Source organism: Bos indicus x Bos taurus, chromosome 13 (assembly GCF_003369695.1).
Source record: "Bos indicus x Bos taurus breed Angus x Brahman F1 hybrid chromosome 13, Bos_hybrid_MaternalHap_v2.0, whole genome shotgun sequence".
Classification (NCBI taxonomy): domain Eukaryota; kingdom Metazoa; phylum Chordata; class Mammalia; order Artiodactyla; family Bovidae; genus Bos; species Bos indicus x Bos taurus.
Genome location: NC_040088.1, coordinates 20,858,279 through 20,883,876, shown reverse-complemented (window position 1 = coordinate 20,883,876; position 25,598 = coordinate 20,858,279). Strand labels below are relative to the sequence as shown.

Genomic DNA, 25,598 nt, shown 5'->3' with positions numbered 1-25,598 from the left:
GAGAAGCAGGGCCTCAGATGTTTGCAGAACTGGGCACAGACAGCCTGGGAGGTGAGTCTGCTGACCAGTCCAAGGCTCTGCTGGATGGGATCCTCTGTGTCCCAGCCCCAGAACTGGGCACTTGCCCTGTGCTCTGATGACGGGATCACAGTTAGCATGAAGAACACTAGCTACCCAAGCCTCCGATCCTACCCCTACTTTGTCCTGGCCACGTTCACCTTAGGACAGGGTTCCAGTTTCCTGCTGAGGTGCCGGTGGGTGAAAGGACAAGACTGACCTTGGCTGACCTGGAGCTACCAGCGCTCCCAGCCTACTGCCACGTGGGCACCCGTCTGTGCTTCCTGGCCTGGGAGTTCCAGGTTGGCATACGCCCAAATGCACCAGGCATTACCACCAACTAAAACAGCACAGGTCAAGGAATAAACAGGGCATTCAAGTGCAAGGACTTTCCTGCCCCACCATCCGACCTCAGTGTGATCTGAGTCAAAGGTCCTTCCTGGGGAGTCAAATGCTGGGTTCATGTCCTTGTGAAACCTGGGCCACTCACCTCCTTTCCCTGAACATCAGTACCCTGAATTGGAAAATGGGGTTTTCCAAATCTCCTTAGGGGGTTGTCATGAGCACCAATGGTGAAAGGAGACCTGCAGTGCCAAGCCCACGGCCCGGGTACTGCCCTTGACCTACTGGATTCTGGATACTGGGGCCAAAGAGTGAGACTTGCTGCAGCCCCCAGAGACTGAGAGTCAGAACAGCTGATCTCAGTGGGAGAGGATGCAGAACTGGGTGCACTCGCCAGCTCTGCCCCTTCCTATCTGTGTGGCCTTGAGGAAGTCATCCTCCCCTTCTGAGCCTCACGCCCCAAAGTCAAGATGAAGACAGTAACATCCCTGCCTGGTTGCTGATGAGGTGACACAAGATGAAGCAGGATAAGCCCCTAGGGTTGTGCAGTCATGTCTAGGCAGAGGTGGGGCTCCGGAGGATGCTGTGGGGATCACAGCTCTTAGAACACAAGGTAAAGTACCTGTGAGCCACCCTAGTCCAGTTACTTCCAATTCTGGCCAGCCACCCCTGAGTTCCTGACCCTAAGTATCTAGGGAGGAACTCAGGGATCTATTGTTTAAACAAACTTTTTAGAAAAACTGGAAACAGAACTGCCATATGACCCAGAAATCCCACTGCTGGGTATATACACCGAGGAAACCAGAATTGAAAATGACATGTGCACACCAAAATCATTGTAGTACCGTTTACAATAGCTAGGACATGAAAGTAACCTTGATATCCATCGGCAGACAAATGGATAAGAAAGTTGTGGTGCATATACACAATGGAATATCATTCAGCTATAAAAAACAAGGCACTTAAGTCAGTTCTAATGAGGTGGATGAAATTGGAGCCTATTATACAGAGTGAAGTAAGTCAGAAAGAAAAACACCAATACAGTATATTAAGGCATGTATATGGAATTTAGAAACATAGTAATGACCATCCTATATGCAATACAGCAAAATAGATACAGATGTAAAGAACAGATTTTGGACTCTGTGGGAGAAGGCGAGGGTGGGATGATTTGAGAGAATAGCATTGAAACCTGTATATTACCATATGTGAAATAGACGACCAGTGCAAGTTCGATGCATGAAGCAGGGCACTCAAAGCCAGTGCTCTGAGACAACCCAGAGGGATGGGATAGGATGGGAAATGGGAAGGGGATTCAGAACGGGGGAACACATGTACACCTGTGGCTTATTCATGTCAATATGGTAAAAACCGCCACAATATTGTAAAGTAATTAGCTTTCAATTAAAATAAAATAATTTATTTAAAAATTATTTAATCTTTTGTCTTAAAAAGTGATTACCCAAGCAGAAAATTTCAACAAATGAAAAAGATATGAAATGGAAGAGGAAAATAAGTTGGGGTCAATTCATGTGTGGCTATGGATTCATCCTTCTCCTTCTCTGGACCATGGGTCCTCAGTTGTCCCAGCAAGGAGGTTAAGTTGAATGCTAAGCTTTCCTGTGGCGATTATGTCTGTTATGTTTCCAGTGTGGTTATTGGAACTGGGAGTTGTCATCTAAAGGCAGGAGGTGATGTGAGTATACAAATGTATTAAATAAGGACTGACTGTGAGTTTGAATGGCAGGAAACAACTCACACTGGCTTCAGGAGGAGAGTTCTGGAAAGAGGGAATGGTCTGTGCAGAGGGCCAAGGCAGCAATGATGTTGGTATTTTTCTGGAAAAGAAGGAAGACAATAGGGCCACGGAGAAGGAGGCAGATGAGTTTGGGGTGGCAGTGAGTAGATGACACAGGGGCCATGATGGGGACTTTGGTTTAAGGTCAGTGTTTTAACTTCTTGCAGCTGCATTGAGAGTAGAGGAGTTGGGGGCAAGTGTGCAGAGGGATACTGCATATATGGGGATATATATGGAGGCAGACCATATTCACCCTCAGGAGAAACTCTACTGACTCAATGGAGTGGGCAGATGGGGAGGACGGGTCCTGAGCAACCTGTCATTGCAAACATTTTTCCTGAAGCTGGTTCCACTATGAGGGATGTTATGGAGAGCACTCAGACACAAGAGAAGGTCTGGGAAGAATGACCTCACAGGTCACTGACCCTGATGCTATGGGCCACAAGTCTAGCCCCATCTCTGTCCCTCTCTTACAGGCTGGCTGCTTTCCCTCTCTGAGCTGAGTTTCCAAACTCTGATAAAATTAAGCTGGATGATCACTATGGATCCTTCTACCAGAATATTCTCCAATTCATCTCAGTTTTTACCCCAGCCCCCCACCAGCATGGCCACCATGTTCGTAGCTGGAGGCTCCATGAGAACCTGCTCTTAGTCTTGGAACAAAGTCCTCTCCATAGCCATCTAATTCAAGCATCCTTGGTGACCTTTGTTTTGGAAGTCTCTCTGTTCACTCTGGACAGGGCTTATTTTCACTGGAGTCTTCTTGGATGGCTCTGGACGCAGAGCTCGTTTCTGGGGACAGCCTTCCCATCACCATCAATATGAGGGCCCTCAGCACCCAGCAGAATTCCAGGAGGCTGTGCAGAGGAGCAAGGACTTTGTAAGTATTTTTCTTCAAACCCGTGACTGCTGGGTTTCCCCCTTAATGTCACCCCACATGGAGGCCTACTGAAGTCTTTGGTAAGAGGCATAGGGATGAAAGTGAAAGTGTTAGTTTTTCAGTTGTGATCAACTCCTTGCAACCCCATGGCCAGTAGCCCACCAGGCTCCTCTGTCCATGAATTTCTCCAGGCAAGAACACTGGAGCCATTTGCCATTTCCTTCTCTAGGAGATCTTCCCGACCCAGGGATTGAATCTGCTTCCCCTGCATTGCAGTCCTTACCATCTGAGCCACCAGGGAAGCCCTTCAGAAGGTTCTGGGGGCAAGAGGCAGAGGGGTGGGGCCACTTGAGTTCACTAATATTTTGAATAGAGCAAATTAATAAATAGATTCAATGAGGAGAAGTGTCAAATTGATGAGGAATGCAATGTCATGATGTGGTACGCACTTATTTGCTCATACTTTTATTTGGCAAAATTTACTATGTTGTACTGTACTAGGTACTTGGTAAAGAAATTGCCTGCCAATGCAGGGGACAAAAGAGATGAGGGTTTGGTCCCTGGGATGGGAAGATCCCCTCAAGGAGGGCACACCACCCACTCCAGTATTCTTGCCTGGAGAATCCTACGGTTTGAGGAGCCTGGCAGGATACAATCCATGGGGTCACAAAGAGTTGGACACGACTCAGTGACCAACATTAACACTGTTGTAGGTGCAGGTTTTTTACTGTAAATTGGGATTTCAACCATGAAATAAGTCACAATCCCTCCTCTAAGGAAGTCACAGCCTGGTAGGGAAGGCAGGCAATTTGTCACTAATTGGTACCCAGGACTCTGCACAGTGAATGAAGGCAGCAAGATGGTGGAGTGGGGCCCCCTATCATAGACTCTGGTGAGGGGTCTAGAGGACATGACGGCCTTCTGAAGCTGAAAAGTCAGTAAGAAATGACTCAGCTAAAAATGAAAAGAAGAGGAAAATGTTCCAGGCAGAGAAGCCAGCATGTGCAAAGGACCTTCAGTGAAGAGAATTGACCTGACTTTTCACATCACAGCTCCTTCATTCACTGGTTGGTTATCTCTGGGCAAGAAAGTTTCTCTGGCTTTTTGACCTGGGCTGCCCGTCTGTAAGAGAGCAGATAGCCACGTCTATCTTCAAGGACTGTTGAGTGTAAGAGTGATAGGTGCTCATCCGAGATCCTGTTTCACTGTGGAAAATTCTCACTCCTGTTCCTCCCATGACTGTACAGGTGTCTGGACAAGATGTTTCAGCTTTGGAAACGTGTTCTCTTGTGCGGCCTGCTCTCCGGGACCTCAGCATCTCTTCTTGACAGTCTTGGCAAGGATGTTCTGAGGAAGCTGAAATCTGGTCTTAAGAAAGGACTTGACAACCTTGACAGTACACTTGAAAGTGAGTCACAACAGGGATGATCAGTGGCACCTGGGAGCTTGCTTCCTAAACACTAAGCCTGTATTAGCAAAGGCTGCCAGCAGGAGTGCACCTTATGGGTGGTTTACCAAGAGAGGTGACTAACTGGTTCCTAGAAACAGGCATTACTTAACTGAATATCACTTTGCATCTTATATCATGATAAACTTTGCTAATATATTCATAGGATAAATTCCTAAAGGTGACATTTCAAAAGTTCAAAAGGTATGCATATTTTAAAATACAGTACAAAGTCATGACCAACCTAGACAGCATATTAAAAAGCACAGACATTACTTAGCCAACAAAGGTCCATCTAGTCAAGGCTATGGTTTTTGCAGTAGTCATGTATTCTTGTGAGAGTTGGACTATAAAGAAAGCTGAGTGCCAAAGAATTGATGCTTTGAACTGTGGTGTTGAAGAAGACTCTTGAGAGTCTTTTGGTCTCCCAGGAAATCCAACCAGTCCATCCTAAAAGAAAGCAGTCCTCAATATTCATTGGAAGGACTGATGTTAAAGCTGAAACTCCAATACTTTGGCCACCTGATGCGAAGAGCTGACTCATTTGAAAAGACCCTGATGCTAAGAAAGATTGATGGCTAAAGGAGAAGGGGATGACAGAGGATAAGATGGTTGGATGGCATCACTGACTCAATGGACATGAGTTTGAGTAAACTCAGGGAATTGGTGATGGACAGGGAGGCCTGGAGTGCAGCAGTCCATGGGGTCACAAAGAGTCAGACATGACTGAGCAACTGAACTGAACTGAACATATTGACAAATAATCCCCTATGTTAATAGTTTCTTTAATTATCTATGAGAGTATCTTTTTTTCTACTCTCTTGACAGCACTGGTTTGGACAACTGAAATTTTTCCAGGCTCACAGATGAAAGGTTATAGTTCATTTCCGTATTCCTCTAATTATGAAAGAATTAGCTCATTTTTTTCATAGTTTATTAGCCATTTATATATTTCAATTTAAATATTTAAATTATATTTGTAGCATATTCTTCTTTTGGGTCATTCAATTTTCTTAGTAATTTGTATTAACTAATTGCAAAAGGATTCCTACCTAGACCAGGTAGCTTTAGAATTACCTAACTTTCTAGTGTATATTTCCTAGTAATTCTGATTTCTTGAAAGAACTTGGTTTTCTTTTCACTTTTTGGAAACATTACTAGCACACTGCTAATCATTCTTTACATGAGAAGCTAAATTCTGAAAATTACTGCCCTTCAAAACTTGCCAGGGGTTGAGAGGGACTGTGTGATAGTCGCTCAGTTGTATCCAACTCTTTGTGACCCCATAGCCTATAGCCTGCCAGGCTCTACTGTCCATGGCCTTCTCCAGGCAAGAATACTGGACTGGACTGCCATTGCCTTCTCCAAGGGATCTTTCCAACCCAGGGACTGAACCCAGGTCATCTCCACTGGAGGCAGATTCTTTACCATCTGAGCCACAACCTGAAAGATACAGGAGGGACCCACTTTCCAATTTCTACCGATAAAACTGAGCTCAGAAGCCAAAGTGTCTGCATCAAACTTACTTAGTAGGTTACAGGACCAGGTAGCTTTCATCCCTGCATCACTATGACTAAGTACTGCCCATTGCAAAGCCACATTGCAGTGCTTTGATTACCTACATTTTCGTGCAGCTCTTTCTTATTCTTTCAGCTAGTTGCCTTGTTGTTTCTTATGTGAATTATTTTCTACAGAGATTTTCTTAATACTTTTGAAATGTGCCATTCTACATCTGCCATGTCACTTGCTCTATCAAATCCCTCTTTCTCTGCCCATTAGGACTCTGCCCTTGTTCTCCTGTATGCGTCATCTCTTTCTAGGCCTCATGCGAAGCTGTCATTCAGGGACTCATCTTTGCCACTTTCATGATTTACCTCTGTATTTTTTATTTGATTCTAGATTTTCCAATTCTTATTCTCTTCTAAGTTTATTTTGTTTGCATGAGCAGCTCATTAGTGCTTCACTGCTAGATCCTGATGTGCAATCAAAACTTATTGCCTCTTCAGTGGGTTGATTGCTCTGTTGATGTATAACAAGTATATATTAGTGTGAAGGCAGTGTAGAAAGAACAAGGTCTCCTAGCTGTGTGAGTTTGATTCATTTCTTAAACTTTTGATATTTTATTTCCCCATCTGAAACTGCTGCTAGGTCACTTCAGTCATGTCCGACTCTGTGTGACCCCATAGACGGCAGCCCACCAGGCTCCCCCATTCCTGGGATCCTCCAGGCAAGAACACTGGAGTGGGATGCCATTTCCTTCTCCAATGCATGAAAGTGAAAAGCGAAAGTGAAGTCACTCAGTCATGTACGACTTCTAGCGACTCCATGGACTGCAGCCTACCAGGCTCCCCCGTCCATGGGATTTGCCAGGCAAGAGTACTAGAGTGGGTTGCCATTGCCTGGTAATACCAACTTTGTGGATTTGTTACAAAGATTAAATGAAATAACATAGGCAAATTGTTTCATTTAGTACCTGGTGCCTAGGAGTTGCTTCTTAAGCTGTGTACCACACTAAATGGAGACTGTTTTGCAGCTATCTTTCAGCAATTGAAGACTGATTTCATGCTCCCCCAGGAATCCAATACTTCTGAGGAGGGCCAGGAGAAGGCTGAGGAAACTAAGAACTTATTGGAACAACTCATTTCTGGAATTTTTCAAGTAGTGTACAGACTTACCGGGTGAGTTGATGTTTTATTTGGAGATCTTTGTTCCCAGGAAAGGGAATAGATCTCTTTGGGGATATAAGTTTAACATGAAAGACAGAAAGTTGAATACACCTCGTGTTTCTCTCAGAAGGCTTCCCTGGTAGCTCAGCTGGTTAAGAATCTGCCTGCAATGCAGGAGACCCCAGTTCAATTCCTGGGTGAGGAAGATCCACTGGAGAAGGGATAGGCTACCTACTCCAGCATTCTTGGTTTCTCTGGTGGCTCAGCTGGTAAAGAACCCACCTGCAACACAGGAGACCTGGGTTTGATCCCTGGGTTGGGAAGATCCCCTGTTCTTGCAGAGCAGAAGTGGTCTGAGGCCAACTCTACTAGAGCATGGGAAAATTAGAGTCAGGGCTGCAGGCCCCATTTGGATCTCATGAGTTTGGGAGTTCTCCTTTTGTGATTTAGGGTCAGGATGAAGATTCTCTTCACCCCCACCTCTACATGTTTTCTGGTACCTAAAGTCCCATTACCAAGGAATAAGACTTTTCTTCTCTGAATATAGCTGAGTATAAAAGTCTGAACAGTCTCAGGAGAGAAGAAAGTAGAATTCACACCACATAGGCAGCCCCACATGAAGTTTGGAGTCAAGACATTCCAGGTTCTAATTCTGTCTCTGCATAAAAAAAAATAAAATAACATTTGCAGCAACAAATGGATAGATGTAGAGATATCATCTTTTCTGGAAAATCCCATGGATGGAGGGGCCTGGTGGGCTGCAGTCCGTGGGGTCGCGAAGAGTCAGACACGACTGAGCAGCTTCACTTTCACTTTTCACTTTCATGCATTGGAGGAGGAAATGGAAACCCACTCCAGAGTTCTTGCCTGGAGAATCCCAGGGACGGGGGAGCCTGGTGGGCTGCTGTCTATGGGGTCGCACAGAGTCAGATACGACTGAAGCGACTTAGCAGCAGCAGCAGAGATATCATACAAAACGATGTAGGTCAGACAAACACAAATATCATAGATACCACTAATATTTGGAAATACAATATGATAGAAAAGAACTTGTACAAAACAGACACAATCAATGACTATAGTAAAGTTGCAGGATATAAAATCAACACACAGAAATCCCTTGCATTCCTATACACTAATAATGAGAAAACAGAAAGAGAAATTAAGGAAACAATTCCATTCACCATTGCAATGGAAAGAATAAAATACTTAGGAATATATCTACCTAAAGAAACTAAAGACCTATATATAGAAAACTATAAAACACTGGTGAAAGAAATCAAAGAGGACACTAATAGATGGAGAAATATACCGTGTTCATGGATTGGAAGAATCAATATAGTGAAAATGAGTATACTACCCAAAGCAATTTATAGATTCAATGCAATCCCTATCAAGCTACCAACAGTATTCTTCACAGAGCTAGAACAAATAATTTCACAATTTGTATGGAAATACAAAAAACCTCAAATAGCCAAAGCCATCTTGAGAAAGAAGAATGGAACTGGAGGAATCAACCTACCTGACTTCAGGCTCTACTACAAAGCCACAGTTATCAAGACAGTATGGTACTGGCACAAAGACAGAAATATAGATCAATGGAACAAAATAGAAAGCCCAGAGATAAATCCACGCACATATGGACACCTTATCTTTGACAAAGGAGGCAAGAATATACAATGGATTAAAGACAATCTCTTTAACAAGTGGTGCTGGGAAATCTGGTCAACCACTTGTAAAAGAATGAAACTGGAACACTTTTTAACACCATACACAAAAATAAACTCAAAATGGATTAAAGATCTAAACGTAAGACCAGAAACTATAAAACTCCTAGAGGAGAACATAGGCAAAACACTCTCTGACATACATCACAGCAGGATCCTCTATGACCCACCTCCAAGAATATTGGAAATAAAAGCAAAAATAAACAAATGGGACCTAATTAACCTTAAAAGCTTCTGCACATCAAAGGAAACTATTAGCAGGGTGAAAAGACAGCCTTCAGAATGGGAGAAAATAATAGCAAATGAAGCAACTGACAAACAACTAATCTCAAAAATATACAAGCAACTCCTACAGCTCAACTCCAGAAAAATAAATGACCCAATCAAAAAATGGGCCAAAGAACTAAATAGACATTTCTCCAAAGAAGACATACAGAGGGCTAACAAACACATGAAAAGATGCTCAACATCACTCATTATCAGAGAAATGCAAATCAAAACCACTATGAGGTACCATTTCACGCCAGTCAGAATGGCTGCGATCCAAAAGTCTACAAATAATAAATGCTGGAGAGGGTGTGGAGAAAAGGGAACCCTCTTACACTGTTGGTGGGAATGCAAACTAGTACAGCCACTATGGAGAACAGTGTGGAGATTCCTTAAAAAACTGGAAATAGAACTGCCTTATGATCCAGCAATCCCACTGCTGGGCATACACACTGAGGAAACCAGAAGGGAAAGAGACACTTGTACCCCAATGTTCATCACAACACTGTTTATAATAGCCAGGACATGGAAGCAACCTAGATGTCCATCAGCAGATGAATGGATAAGAAAGCTATGGTACATATACACAATGGAGTATTAGCCATTAAAAAGAAAACATTTGAATCAGTTCTAATGAGGTGGATGAAACTGGAGCCTATTATACAGAGTGAAGTAAGCCAGAAGGAAAAACACCAATACAGTATAATAACGCATATATATGGAATTTAGAAAGATGGTAACAATAACCTTGTGTACGAGACAGCAAAAGAGACACTGATGTATAGAACAGTCTTATGGACTCTATGGGAGAGGGAGTGGGTGGGAAGATTTGGGAGAATGGCATTGAAACATGTAAAATATCATGTATGAAACGAGATGCCAGTCCAGGTTCGATGCACAATATTGGATGCTTGGGGCTAGTGCAATGGGACGACCCAGAGGGATGGTATGGGGACGGAGGAGGGAGGAGGATTCAGGATGGGGAACACATGTATACCTGTGGCGGATTCATTTTGATATTTGGCAAAACTAATACAATTATGTAAAGTTTAAAAATAAAATAAAATTTTAAAAAATTGAGCAGGACAAAGATTTACTGTAAAAGTTTCTGTTTCAGGGCTTATAGTTCATCGAGAAAATGGTATGCTGAAGAAATTGAGAGTAACCTCATTAGGTAATGGATTGAAATTAATTGATGTGTTTTTTAAAAAATCTAGAAACCAATGTGATATTGTAATTTTCCTCCAATTAAAAATAAACTACTTCTAGTAAAAAAAAAAAAAAAAAAAAAACAAAAAACTCATGGCTAACAAAAGAGAAAACAGGGTGGAGGATAAATTATGAGTTTGGCATAAATATACACATACTGCTGTATATACAATAGACAACTAACAAGGACCTACTATATAGCACAGGGAACTATACTGAGATATTTTGTAACAATCTATAAGGGGAAAGAATCTGAAATAAAAATACCTCTATATCTATATATATCTACATCTCAATCACTTTGCTGTACACCTGAACTTAAAGAAAAGTGAGCGTGTTAGTCACTCAGTCTTGTCTGACTCTTTGCAACCCCATGGACTGTAGCCCACCAGGCTCCCCTGCCCATGTTTCTCTAGGCAGGAATGCTGGAGTGGGTTGTCATTTCCTTCTCCAGAGGATCTTCCCAATCAGGGATCAAACCCGGGTCTCCTGCATTGCAAGCAGATTCTTTACCCTCTGAACCACCATGGAAGCCCCACACCTGAACCTCGCACAACATTGTAAAGCAATTATATATCAATTTAAAAGAAAATTCACCTCTGGCACATATTCACCCTTGGAGTCTTGAGGAAAATCACAGCTGTCTGATCCTCAGTCTGCCATGCCATCCAATGGAGAGAATCCAACCCCTGAGCACGGCTCTCATGAAGACCAAAGCAGACAAGGTCCATGAGGCTCAAATGCTCAGCACAACACTGACACAGAGAGGAGCCCAGCAACGGCAGTCAAGAGAAATGACAAGGGTGCATTGTGGTTTTTGCACAGGGTGAAAATAAGTAACCTGCACATCCTGGATATCACATTAGAAGCGACTTGTGGAAACAACACTGAAGTGAGGATCCCCATCACTGCTGACATCAACGTGAAACTGTGAGTATGGCTTAGAACCTGCGGTTTGGGTAATGCAGTGCGATATGGTCAATGAATCTCCAATCTGGAATCAGGCACTTTTCTTTGCCTCTGCCTTAGTCTCCCCATCTGTAAAATAAGGAGGACTTTGTAACTCTAGAATCCTCACCCTTAAAATGTTCTTAGAAACTTTGCCCAGAGAACAGCATTCCCAGCGGGAGGGAGATAATGCAAAGTGCTCTGTTCCTGGCTGTCCAGCACGAGTGCGGACCCATGGACAAAGGCGCTGGCACCAATTATTTTATTTAAAAAAAAAAAAAAAGAAACTTTGCCCATAAACAAATCTCTTTTGAAAAATCCTCCTTGAAATATATTTCCAAAGTCAAAACACTTACCTAATTATAAAATTTGAAAATTGAGGAGACATGAACATTTATAACTCTTTGGCAAAGTTTCCTCCAGCATCATTTTGTCTCTCAAGATTCTCTTTAAAAATCAGTGACCCAGAGGGATAGTATGGGGAGGGAGGTGGGAAGGGGGTTCAGGATGGGGAACACGTGTACACCCGTGGCGGATACATGTTGATGTATGGCAAAACCAATACAATATTGTAAAGTAATTAGCCTCCAATTAAAATAGATAAATTTATATTTTAAAAAATCAGTGTACAGCGTGTAATGAAGAGCATGTGAAAATTATGTGGAAATACAATTTCTAAGTATTTTAATTACTTTGAAGGTACAAAGAGATAGGAAAATGAGGATGTGTAGAAGAGTCTTTATAAATTAAAGTGCACTATGACTTCATCATTCATTAGTTATGAGATCTTGAGATAGTGACTTAACTTCTCTATACCACATGTTTCCTCATTCTGAAAACAGAGATAATAATAGTGCTTTCTTCTCATGGTATTGCTATCAAGATTAAATGGATTAATTCAGGTAAAACAATTGTTTTGGAAATATCTAATGCAGCATTTTTCTCAAGAAATGTTAGATCTTATTTTTGTTTTAATCATTGGTATATAAATGATTACTATAGAAATTTCATGAGCCAAACCCTTGTGGCCAGGAGAAGAAACTCCTAACTCAAGAATATAGATTCCACAAAGAATACAGAAAATACGGACATTGTCCATGTGTTGTTCAGTCATTAAGTCCTGTTTGACAGACTTCAGTACACCAAGCTTCCCTGTCCTTGTTCAGAGAGATCCCATATAATGTCCATATAGAAGAGAGACTAAAGTGGGCAATGTGAAGGGACTTCTCCATCTCCATTCACTGTGAATCTATTTCCCTGCAGGCCTGTGTTGGGTGAGATTGTCAATTTGGTCCTCGAGTTTTGTGTCCATGTTGAAACTGATGAAGAGACTGGTGTCTCCCAGGTGGTCATGGACGAATGAAGGAATGATCAACACAGTATCTCACTCACCGTGCTGAGCAGGTCAGGTCCACACATCTCAGTAGAGCTGTGGGACCTCAGAGGGGCTGGGACCCAAAATTTCAGCCCTATTCCTTACCTGGGAGGAAGCATAGTAATGTAAAGAAGAGGAAGACTCTGGAGTCAAGCTAGCTTTGCCACTCCCTTATGGTTTTGTAATCAATTTAGCCTCTAGCTGCTTCAGCTTACACATCTGTAAACTGACGATGGTAATAATACCTAACTCATAGCCTACTATGTTAGCCAAATGAGAAAATGAGTGTTTAGCATATAGGCTGCAACATACTAAGCTCTCAGGTAATGATAATATCCATACTGACTGAGACAGGAGCGTTGACCTCTCCAACCATGACTGTGAATTGCTGTATTTCACCTTCAACTTTATGTGTTTTGTTTCATGCTTTTTTGAAGTTACATTGTTAGATGCCTGCACATTTAGCACTGTTATGTTCACTCGAAGAACTGACCCTTCTCATATTACATAATGTCCCTCAATAATAATAATAATAATTCACTGTGTTTACCTTCTTGCCTCTAGTTAAGAGATGGCAAGAGAGTAGTAAATGCCTACCATGGGCTCTAATTTCAGATTGTCCCCAAATCATCCTCTACCACTGAGAAATTCTTGAAATGAGATCTTGAAAACTTAATCCTCTCCATTTCAATCACTTATTTCTGGTAACCCACCAAATCTATGTCTTAAACTGTGTGCTTGAAAAAGCATGTTTAGCCCAGGCAAGAGGGTGGAAGGAGAAAGGCTGATCCTGGTCATGGCTGGGAGAGGAGAAGTGATCTGGAAGCTGAAGGCTGGGGAAGGTTGGCCTTGGCAAAGAACAAGGTAGAACCATGAGCGGACATCAGTGAATCCTGCCTCAACAAGGGATCTGACCACAGGTTGCCTAAGACACCCCTCAAACCAAAGATAGGCTTTGCAGCCTATCATCGGAGAAGGCGATGGCACACCACTCCAGTACTCTTGCCTGGAAAATCCCATGGATGGAGGAGCCTGGTAGGCTGAAGTCCACGGGGTCGTGAAGAGTCGGACATGACTGAGTGACTTCACTTCCACTTTTTACTTTCATGCATTGGAGAAGGAAATAGCAACCCACTCCAGTGTTCTTGCCTGAAGAATCCCAGGGACGGGGGAGCCTGGTGGGCTGCCATCTATGGGGTCTCACAGAGTCGGACACAACTGAAGCGACTTAACAGCAGCAGCAGCCTATCATTACTTGGAAAAACTGAGATGTAAATCCAAATGCCTGAGCCCTGCTGGACCCTGCCTAGCCTATAGTCCCAGGGAAACCATCCTGCCTTCTTGGTCTCAGTGTCTAATTCCACTCTGCTTCTCCAAACACTCTTGGGGCTTTCTCTCTACTATGGGTGAAAACTCAGGCCCTCCCAGGGCCATCTAGGCTCTACCTAGTCTGGGTCTACACCTTGCCCACTCTGCCCTAGATGTGCTAGCTTTTGCTCTGAGCCTCAGGCAAGCTCCTTCTACTCATGACCTGTGCACGGGCTCCTCAGGCAACTGGGACACTTTTCCTGAATCCCATTTCCATGTTTGTCTCATCATTTGGGATCTAAAACAAGGTACCTTCTCCTCTCTCTCGTAAGATTCTACTCTTCTTCTTCTGAATACTTGTCACAAGGTATCATTATATATTCAATCGTAAGTTTACTTCATGTATTCCTTCAGCCAAAAGTGTCTTGAGCATCTGCTCCTTGCCACAGCTACCATTCTGAACTCTGGAGAACTTACTAGTGACTGAGGGCAAGGAGCTTGTTCTTGTGGAGCTTAGTCTCTGGAGGGAAGGGCAGACAGACAGGCACTCAGTCCAGCACTAAAAAGCCCACAGGAAACTGTTCAGTTGCAGTCACCCCTGGGCAGAGCAGCACACCTAACAGGGTGCTATAACACAAAGCCCCCCCCTTAGGCAAGCAGTCATGAGGGCTGCCCTGAGGAGGGGACAGCTAGGCTGAGAGCAGAAGGTGGGAAGGAGCCAAGCTTAGGAAAATGTGTTAATATTGGGTTGGCCAAAAAGTCTTTGGGGTTTTTTTATAAGCTGTTACAGAAAACTCCAAACGAACCTTCAAGCCAATAATTAGCCAATATCCTAGGTACTACGTTAGGAGTTGCTTGTGCTTTGTTTATCACAAATTTATCACAGTTGCTTTGTGCTTGGTTCTGGACACATAGTTGGTGTTCTCTAAATATGTGTTGATGAATGAATGGATGACTAGGTGGATGGATGGGGGAAGGATGGTTGGATGGATGGATAGATGGATGAGGTCTCAGGATTGTCATGAGCTATTGGTGTGGGCTGCTGGTCAACCATGGGGTTCTCAGTGATGAGCGCCCTGGGTAGAGGCTCAAGTCACCTGACATCAAGGTGCTTCACCTTCTGGCCTCCTCCCACTGCTCGCGCTTGGCTGCTCAGTCAACTTCACAAAGCTTTATCAATTCCCTCCCTTTCCTAGGCATATTGGAGTGCTCAGTGAGGTTGTGAACTTTGCAGTCAACCTCGTGAATGAGGTGTTGTCCCTGGTAACAGACTACGAGGTGAGTCCCCCACTCCTGGGGTGCAGATCCAGGCCGGGTGGTGGGGAGGGGTGATTTTCCTTGGGTAGGCTACACTTTCTGGGCACCTACCTTTCTGGAGGGCCAATTTCCATTTGGGCTGTGAGTTGCTACCTACCCCCCTTCACTTAGCCTGGCCTTGGGAGATGAGCAGGGGCCCGACCTGAGCCGAAATCACTGGATCCCACTCTTGAATCATTTGCCATACACATGAACTGCCAGCAGGCCTTTTAGCTAATACTTTTCTTGATTCAACACAAATTTAACACATTTAAATACAAAACATATACATAACATAGTTCAGATTCATTTGTATCATATAAAAATACCATATATACCATGTGCCCAAAATTCCAAAGATTCTATATTAGTCACTCTGGAAGGGGGGCTGAGAATCTAGATTTATTTTAAAAAAAAAGTCCTCCATGTTGTTCTGTGATTTATTGAACTTGAGTCACGCTCAAAGTGTGTTCCTCAGACCAGCATCACTGACCTTTCTTGGACACTCATTAGAAAAGCAGACTCGGGTCCTACCCCAGACCTGCTGCTCAGTAATTTACATTTTAACAATATCTCAGGGAATTGTAGGCACACAAAATTGTGAAAAACACAAAACTATTTCTCTATGGTTCCCAGGGCCCCATTTAACTCTATAAAGTTTCAGAGTCCAGAGGTCAAGGTTTCTAAGGGCATAGGGTTCTGGAATATTAAAATCTAGATTCTTCAAGGTTCTTGGATTCTAATACTCTGAGGTTTGAGGATTCTAGTGTCCTCTGGTTCTCAGATTTGGACCTTCTAGGTTTCCACTGTTCTAGAATCCTAAGGGTCAGAAGTTCTGAGACCTCCAGTACTGAGCATCTCGGTGGGTGGCGGGCAGGGTGCTCATAGCAGGTAATAACCAGTCCTCTTCCTTTCCCATCTCTCCTCTCCTTCCTCACCTTCCAACCTCTTTCCTTCCTTCCCTCTCTCCATTTCTCTCTGTGTGTCTCTCTTTCCCTCCTTGTGACTCTCAGCTGTGCCCACTAATCCACAGCCTCCTTGAAAGCCTGGATGCAGAGTATGTTAAGAACCACATCGGTAAGTCACAGCCTGGGGAAGCAGGGAGGGGGCTCCCTCTGCAGCCTCACAGCGGGGCGCATGCCATGCTACGCCTCTAGCACTGGCAGGTCTGGTCAGGGGACCCTGTAGAAGCTGCAGACCCTTCATCCTGAGCAAGTCTGGACAGTGTGGCTAGGGGTGGTCCCTGCAGACTGATGGCCTCTGTGGTCCTCTGAGAGCTTCTACTGCCCTCCTTTGTCAAGTCTGCAGAACCTGCTGCCCAGAATGATGTGAGAAAGAGGACGGGCCAGATCTGGGTTCAAATCCTGGATTGGCTACTTGGCAACTGTGGAGTCATCAACTGGCTCCGCCTCTCTGAGTCTTGGGTCCCTCCTAGATGAAAGGAGATTGTAAATGCTGCCGAGATGATGAGTGGTTTTAAAGAAAAAGCAGAAAAAGCCTAATATCCAGTAGGTATTGTTAAGAAACATGTCCCTTCCCTTTCCCTCCTTATGGGGAACTGTGGCTTTACCTCCAGCCCTTGGGGGCTTTCCTTGACCTGGGTTTCTGGCATGGTTGGGGTTGCTGGGGCTCTGGGTAACAGAAGCTGGGTGAATGACAGTGTTAGAGACCTGAAGACAGTTCTTCTAGAAAATAGCCAAAGGCCCTGGTCCTTGAGCAACCACTCTGTGCTTCATGTACACCATTTCATTTGATCCTTGCAATGATCCTGTGGGGGTGAGTAGTAGCATCATACCCATTTTTTCAGAAGAACTAATGGAAGCACTTCATGGGGAATAGATGGGGAAACAGTGGAAACAGTGTCAGACTTTATTTTGGGGGGCTCCAAAATCACTGCAGATGGTGATTGCAGCCATGAAATTAAAAGACGCTAACTCCTTGGAAGGAAAGTTATGACCAACCTAGATAGCATATTCAAAAGCAGAGGCATTACTTTGCCAACAAAGGTCCGTCTAGTCAAGGCTATGGTTTTTCCAGTGGTCATGTATGGATGTGAGAGTTGGACTATAAAGAAAGCTGAGCACTGAAGAATTGATGCTTTTGAACTGTGGTGTTAGAGAAGACTCTTGAGAGTCTGCAAGGAGATCCAACCAGTCCATTCTAAAGGAGATCAGTCCTGGGATTTCTTTGGAAGGAATGATGTTAAAGCTGAAACTCCAATACTTTGGCCACCTCATGTGAAGAGTTGACTCATTGGAAAAGACCCTGATGCTTGGAGGGATTGGGGGCAGGAGGAGAAGGGGACGACAGAGGATGAGATGGCTGGATGGCATCACCAACTCAATGGACGTGAGTTTGAGTGAACTCCGGGAGTTGGTGATGGACAGGGAGGCCTGGCGTGCTGCAGTTCATGGGGTCTCAAAGAGTTGGACATGACTGAGTGACTGAACTGAACTGAACTGAACAGAAGCACAGAGAGATGGAGTGACATGCAAGAGATCCATGGCAATCAGTTGACTGGCTGGAGGGTGTCAGTCATTGGTGTCCGATTTCTATTCAACTTTCCAGAGCTGGAGTTGAGAACTGCTACTGAATTCTTTCAGATGAACTTCAGGAAGCCCAACAGAGAAAGTGAAGAGCACAGATGAGGAAAACCACTGCGATGTCCGCCTGCTGATGAGGGCTGTGCTCAGGGCCCTAGGCTGAGAGAGGATGAGACCCCACACACACACAGGGGCTAGAAGAGAAGCAGAAACAAGCTTGGCTTCTCTTCTTTCTCTAGTGGCAGACTGAGCCCAGATCTTGGTCACAGACCGAGTCCTCACCCTTAATCACACACCCAGACTGCACCTGGTTCTTCTGCCTGACTGAGCCCAAAACAGTCAGACTGAGCTTTGACTCCAGTAGTTGACTGAGCCCTGACACTGGTCACAAATAGAGACTCAACCTACATCTCAGTCTGATCCATGATCCTTATCATATTCTGAGACCTGTACCCTTTTCCCTCTGGGCCCTGATCAGTCTTTTCACATCGGCCATTGTTGCTGAGGTGAGGGGGTGGGAGGGTGAGGGGATGAGGGGGCGTCAGTGCCAGGTGCCAGAAGGAGACCCCCAAACCACCAGTGCCAGTCCTTCCCCGAGCCTCAGAGCTCACAGGGTTTGGGGAAAGTACTCCTGCAGCCATGTCTGGTGAACGCAGGAGCTGGTAAGAGCCCCAGGGTGTCCATGCATCACAGTGGGGTCTCCTTCCAGATTGGTTCCCGGGGATGGGACTGAATCTCTGTACCGTCTCCCTCTGGGACGGTCGGTGCTGCCACCATCCCCCAGGAGTGACAACTGAGCCCAGTCAAAGGACACTCTCGGATACTCCTCCTCACAGTCTGGACACCCGATGCTCGTCACCCTCCACCCCCAGCAATAAAAAGCCATTTCTGCACCTCCTGTGTGGTCCATTGCATTCCTTCCATTGGGATTTCAGGGAAGATGAGGTATGGGCAACCAAGGCAGCAGAGACCTGAATCCAGCGCTGGAAGGGAGTTTGGGGATTATCCAGCCCCACCTCCTTGTCTTACAAACATGAAAACTGAGGACCAGGATGGGCAAGAAAGTGACCCGAGGTCATGTAGAGACAGCCTCACTCTGCTTCTGCTACCATCACCACCATGCTGGAGAGTTGTCTTTGCCAGCACACCTGACCTCATGACTTCCTGACAGCACCTTGCTACCAGGAGACACCACTCTTGTTCCCATTGTACACATTAGGAAACTGAGGCTCATAGAGGACAAGTGATTCATCGAGTAGCAGGGTAATTCCAGGGTAGCCACTTGCAGGACTAGGATTTAAACCCACATCTATGGGACTGATTGCTCAGGGAGGTGACCCCATCTCCCAGCACTCAGCCACCTCTCCTCAGGCCTCAGCAGGTCCCACTGTCCTGTCTTTGGTCTCTTCTGCTCAGGACTGATGAGGTCCTCTCATGGCCCTTCTGTTTCTTCAACATGTAAGCACTGAGTTTCCCTTTTGCCTTGCAGTGGGAGGCACAGCACCCCTTACTCACAGCTGTGTCACCTCTGCTGAGGACTGACCCAGGCTATCACTTCAGTGACCCCGGGCCTCTGCTCTCCAGGAGGCCGTCTCACTCTCCTGCCAAGAGGCCCAGGGAACATTTGCCCATGTTGCCAAGGAGCCATCTCAGTGCTGTGCACAATTCTGTGAGGGAAGAACCACTGTCGTCCTCGTGGGAGACTCAGGTTAAGAGAAGCCAGGGTCACACAGAGGCCTGCACGAGCGGCTGCTTCTTTAAAGGCCTTCTGTCTGAAGGATGCCATGCAAGGTCAAGTAACCCCAAGGAGCCCTTCAGTCCCTGAGGCCACATGGGGGCCTTGGACCAGCCTTCCTGAGCTCTCCCAAGAGGACCTCAGTTCAGGCTGTGCCGGGGATGCTGACACAGCATGAGGTTAGAGGTTGGACAGAGCTGAGCTTGACTTAGCCTCTGCCCTTTGCCAGCTGTGGGATCTCAGGCAATTTACAAGAACCGCAGTTTTCTCACCTGCCCCATGGAGTTAAAAGCAAAACCTCCCCGTTGACAGTCATGATGATTAAATGAGTCAATGTGTGTAAAATGCTTAACCAGAGTCTGACACTGGTGAGTACAAGATGAATGTCAGCCTCAACACACTGGAATTACTGTCAAATGGTGTTGAGAAATCCCATATTCAATATTTATACACTGTATATCAATTCTGATTTCTACTGAGTGACTCTGTGAATGGTCTTTGGAGGTGTGGCAACTGAGTCTCAGAAAGGTGACGTGACTTCCCCAGGGCCACACAGCTGGTCAGAGGCAAAGCTGGATTTCATTTGAAGTCAGTCTCCTCCAGAGCTGGTTCTCCCCCTACTGGCCATAGCAAAGGGATGAGAGTTTTCCTCTCTGTCTATACTTTGTGACAATCCCAACTCCCACAAAAGTGCACAAGGAGGTCTCACAATTCAGGACTTCTCTTGAGCAGTAGCCCACTTGGGTCAGGGCTGAGCCTTTGTCCAGGCTGTTCCATTCCCCTGGTCATCATTTCTTCTCTTCCTCCAGCTTCTCAATCCCCCTCAGCCCTCTGACTCTGCTCAAGAGCTGTCTCCTGGTAAGTGGGGGCCACTCCTCAATGTTCCCCCAACAATGAGACCATGTTTTCTAGCTGGTAGGTCTACCCAAGCTACCTCGCCATCATTGTCCCATACAGACAGAGGGTGCAGGAAGTGTCAGCTTTCATGATTATGGTTTACACTTTTTTAATACACTTTTTTCCATTTTTGTGAGAAATAATTGACATTCATCACTGTATATGTTAAAGGCAAGTTTTATTTCTGTGTATTAAGAAATTATTTTGACAATAGGTTAAGCTAATATTCATCTTCTCATGTAGATGCAATAAAAAACAATGAAAAAGAATAACACTTTTTACTTGTGATTAGATTCTTTAGGATTTGCTCTCTTAACCACATTTCTGTATATCATACATCATAACAGATGTATGATATACAAAAGATGTGTGATGTTACACACATATATCATAAAGTGTTAGCAATAGTCATCAAGTTATGCAATACATCCACAGTACTCATTTATTTAGAACCTAAAATATGGGAAGAATAGCAATAAATGCCTACATTAAGAAGCAAGAAAAACCCAAATGAACAACCTACAACTATACCTTAAGGGACTAAAAAGAAGAATAAACTAAGCCCAAAGTTACCATTGAAAGAATACAATAAAGATTACAGCAGGAGTAAATGAAATAAAAAGACATAAAGAATATAAAATATTAACCAAAATATTAATAAAACTAGTATTGGTCCTTTGAAAAAAAAATTGAAAAATCCTTGGTTGGTTCCCATGACTCACAAGGGGGCTATAGGTCTTCGCATGTTTCCTGATTCTGCTTTGTCCTCAAAGATAGAATTTAGACATAATTATATGCCAAAGTTCACTAGAAAAAGAAGCCATAGGAAGGGGAAGAGTCAATGTATCACTTTAGTGCCTTGATCCAAGTGTGCCTGAAGCCCTCCTTGCCAGAAATGTTCCAATTGAAATACAATTCTGGCTTCTTATTTTTTATTTTTGTTGAAGTCAGTTTGACTTGGATCCTGCCATTCAAATCCACAGGAAGTCCTGACAACATATGTGTAGACTCATGTCTTCCTCCTCCATTGTGACATCTACTCGAGGGTCACACGACCACATTGGAAACATAACAGATATCGAAGGCACAGGAGAGCTTAGAGGTCGTCATTTTCACCTCTTTGCTTAAAAGTCTAGGGAGACTGTAGCCCAGAGAAGGAGAAGGACTCATCTAAGGCTGCTCGAGACTTGAATCCCACTTATTTTCCTCTTTCTCTTCACATATGTTAGGTTTCTTAAAATTATCTACTTGGGCAATAGCCTTTTACCATAAAGATTAAGCAATATCACCTGATACGTTTGCTTAAACTTTAGATGCTGAGCCTCTTCCTAGATACTTAGGGTCAGGGGTGCCTGGATAGTCTGGTCCCATAGTGTCTGGCCAGAAATGGAAACAACTGGAATAGGTGGCCCAAAGGTACTTTCAACTTTGATTTCTAAGAGCTGTGACCGCCCCCCACCCCCGCCTTCCTCTTGAACTTCGACTCTGCCTAGACAAGACCCTCACAACCCTGTGTGCTTCTCATCTTCATCTTGTTTCAGCTCAACAGGAACCAGGCAGAGTGTGTTACTGTCCTCATTTCTTGGCTGAGGGGTGTATTGCTCAGAAGGGGAGGATGAATTGCTCAACGTTAAAAGATGGGAAGGGGCAGATCTGGAGAGTGCTCCCAGTTCTGCATCTTCTCCCATCGAGATCAACTGTTCCAGCTCACAGCCTTTGGAAGCAACCGTAAGTCACAGTTGTTGACCCCAGTCCAGCACCCAGGAGGGTCATACAAATGGCTGGCCCTGGGTTTGGCATTGAGGGTCCACTTTCACCATTAAGGAGGCAGGGAAAAACCCCTTTTTCCAATTGAGGATACTGAGGTCCAGGAAAAGGAGGTGAGTGGCCCAGGTCTCACAAGGACAGGGCCCAACATTTTGCTCCAAAGGGATGGACCTTTCATCCAGATCACATCGAGGCCACCCGGTGGGGCAAGAGAATCCTAGGCTTGAATATCCTGTTTATTCCTTGACCTCTGTTGTTTGAGTTGGTTGTTACGCTTGATGCATTGGGCCGCTGTCAACCCGGAACACCCGGTCCAGGATGCACAGATGGATGCCCGCTTGGAATCAGCTAGGAGCACTGGTAGAGAGCTCTAGGTCATCCAGGGTCCATCTCCTCTGGTCACCTTCCTACATCTGAAGGAACTCAATGAACACTGCCAAGACAAAATAAGTGCGGGGCTGGAGGCTTGAGGAGCTAGCTTTCCTCACCCTGACTGTGGTTCTGACTTCAGAGCACAGAGAAGGGAGAAAGTGGCAGCCCAGGTGCCCAAGTCTGGGGTTGGGACCTGGAGGACCCACCCAGCAGATCCTTGGACCGTCAGCAGACCACCCTCCCCACTGTCTGTGCCCAGTTCTGCAAGCATCAGGGATCCTCCTTCCCTTGGTGTGGGGACAGAGGTGTGGGCTGTGGGAAAATCTGGTGAAGAGAATTTTTGGCCTCAGGATCATAGCCCAGTGGTTGGAGAGTGATGGAGTGATCTCAGATCCCCTGGAGGCCCCAGGCTTTAGCTTCCCCACTGTAAATTGGCTAAAACTACATGGTACCTGGATCCCCCTGGAAAAAAGGTACAGAAGAAGTGGTACTCAGATCTCAGCTTTAGGTTCGGGCAGACTGGGTTCAAATCCCCTCATTTCCTGTTGCTGGATATGTGGGCTGAACATGGGACTCCTCTCCCTGAGTCTCAGGTCCCTTCTCTGTGAAATGAGAGTAAGTATGGGACTCTCCCAGAGAAAGCAATGGCACCCCACTCCAGTACTCTTGCCTGGACAATCCCATGGGCAGAGGAGCCTGGTAGGCTGCAGTCCATGGGGTCGCGAAGAGTCGGACATGACTGAGTCACTTCACTTTCACTTTTCACTTTCGTGCATTGGAGAAGGAAATGGCAACCCACTCCAATGTTCTTGCCTGGAGAATCCCAGGGACAGGGGAGCCTGGTGGGCTGCCGTCTATGGGGTCGCACGGAGTCGGACACGACTGAAGTGACTTAGCAGCAGCAGCAGCAGCATCGGACTCTCCGGGCTTCCCAGGTGTCATTAATGGTGAAGAACCTGCCTGCCAGCACATGAGACATAAGAGATTTGGGTTTGATCCCTGGGTTGAGAAGATCCCTTGGAAGGGGGCATGGCAATCCACTCCACTATTCTTCCCTGGAGAATCCCATGGACAGAGGAGCCTGGCAGGCTACAGTCCTTAGGGTCACACAGAATCGGACACGACTGAAGCCACTTAGCACTCACACACTTGGTATTCTTCTCCATTGTATGCTGAGAAAATGCATTTGGATAATGTGGGCAGGCCCCTGATACACGGCTACAGCAGTGATGATGATATTATAATTATTCCTTGTGTCTGATCACTTCACTCCCCTCTACTTCAAGTCTCCCATGTGTACATGACCCCACTGCACAGGGTTGTGGAGAGAATGAAGTGAGGAGATTAAACATCTCATATGCTTTATGCTTAATCAATGGCAACTACATTTCCTATTTTGTGTGCTATAAAGACAGCATGAGCTAGATGGGCTCAGACTTCCAGTAGGCCTCTGTCTACAAATTCTGGCTCCCATGGTGACTGGTGTATAGTCTTCGGGAGGTGCGGTTCTTCACTAAGCCTCAGTTTCCCTTCCAGGCCACTTTAGAGACTCTAAGAACTATGGTGTCAAATACACTTCATTGATTGTAGGGACTGAATGGGGCTTTCTGCAGAGAAGCCCTCCCAGGCAGTCCTGGGCTTGGAGGGCAAGATTGGTTAGTGATGCCTGCCATGGTTCAGGAAGGGAAAGTGGAACAACCGCATGTTCACCAGGGCAGGACCAGGTCATATCTAATGGTCCCTGTACCTGTGAGGGCACATGGACACCACATGGTCATGGAGGTTGAGACTCTGGGACCTGCCTAGTGCTATGGTATGGAGGAGGGACCCTGATCTGGGTTCAGGCTTGGCCCAGTTTATAACCTGCTTTGTGACTCTGAATAAGAGTTTCATTATCTCCTGGGTCTCGGTTTCCTCTAACTACAAAATGAACAGTGGTTCCCTACTAGACAGCTGACCCCTTGGCACTTTGAGAGGTGGTCAGGAATAAATGGGCGCTACTGGCTACATTCCCACCAGCTGGAGCAACATGCATAGGGGAGAAACCTCAGCAGCCAAGCCTACACCCTTAGCCACTACACATACCTGTGGTCACCTGAACAGGGAGGGACCAGACAGAAGGGAGGGGTGGATCTTAATGCAGCAAAACTTCCCAGTGTTTGGGGAGAGGCAGATGTGCCTGGAAAGTACTTGAAAACAGAGCAGCATGGCTCTCCAGGGAAGTCACCCGTGGGCAGGGTCCCCGATCTGTGTGTTATAATAACAGCAACAATAACATGTCACAGAACATGTGTTCATCAGCTAAGATCACAGGCATTGTTATGACACAGGGGACACATCGGGGAACAAAAGAGAAAAGGTCACTGCCCTGTGGGGCTCCCAGTCCAGTGGAACAGCAAGGAGAACACATTTCTAGGGATAGGTGTCCAGGTTTATACATGCTAATGTGTGTACGCTTCAGACCGGTTCAGTGATGTAGGTATATCCATTGTGCCCAGTTTATAGGTGAGTAAGCTGAGTCTATGAGAGGGAGAGCTCACAAGGCAGAGCTAGGATTTGAACCAAGACCCATCATACTTTCAAGAACTGCACACACTGCCTCTTGTCATTCTCCCTATTTTCCTGGGCACCTAAATGCTACATTTGATCACCACTCAGTACTCTTTATTGCAGTAATAGTAATGACAATGATCTCTATTATTCATGAAGCACCTTATCTAGCCAAGGATAGGCTGGGATCTCTACTGACATTTCCTCAGATACCTGAGCAGCTCTTCTAAGGTAATTAGGACTGCAAGGAGAACCAACCAGTCCATTCTGAAGGAGATCAGCCCTGGGATTTCTTTGGAAGGAATGATGCTAAAGCTGAAACTCCAGTACTTTGGCCACCTCATGCGAAGAGTTGACTCATTAGAAAAGACTCTGATGCTGGGAGGGATTGGGGGCAGAAGGAGAAGGGGATGA

At 45.3% G+C, this 25,598-nt stretch overlaps 1 protein-coding gene across 1 annotated transcript in view; it reads left to right on the top strand.

Annotated features, from left to right (window-relative positions):
* Window positions 1-4,337: 4,337 nt before the first annotated feature.
* The window catches only part of LOC113902697 (short palate, lung and nasal epithelium carcinoma-associated protein 2A-like), a 38,065-nt gene continuing 16,804 nt past the window's right edge, over window positions 4,338-25,598 (top strand). Inside the window, exons 1-3 of the mRNA XM_027558100.1 lie at window positions 4,338-4,485; window positions 7,058-7,202; window positions 11,219-11,323. Of these exons, the coding sequence (XP_027413901.1) occupies window positions 4,338-4,485; window positions 7,058-7,202; window positions 11,219-11,323 (398 nt within the window). The remainder of the gene's footprint in view (window positions 4,486-7,057; window positions 7,203-11,218; window positions 11,324-25,598) is intronic.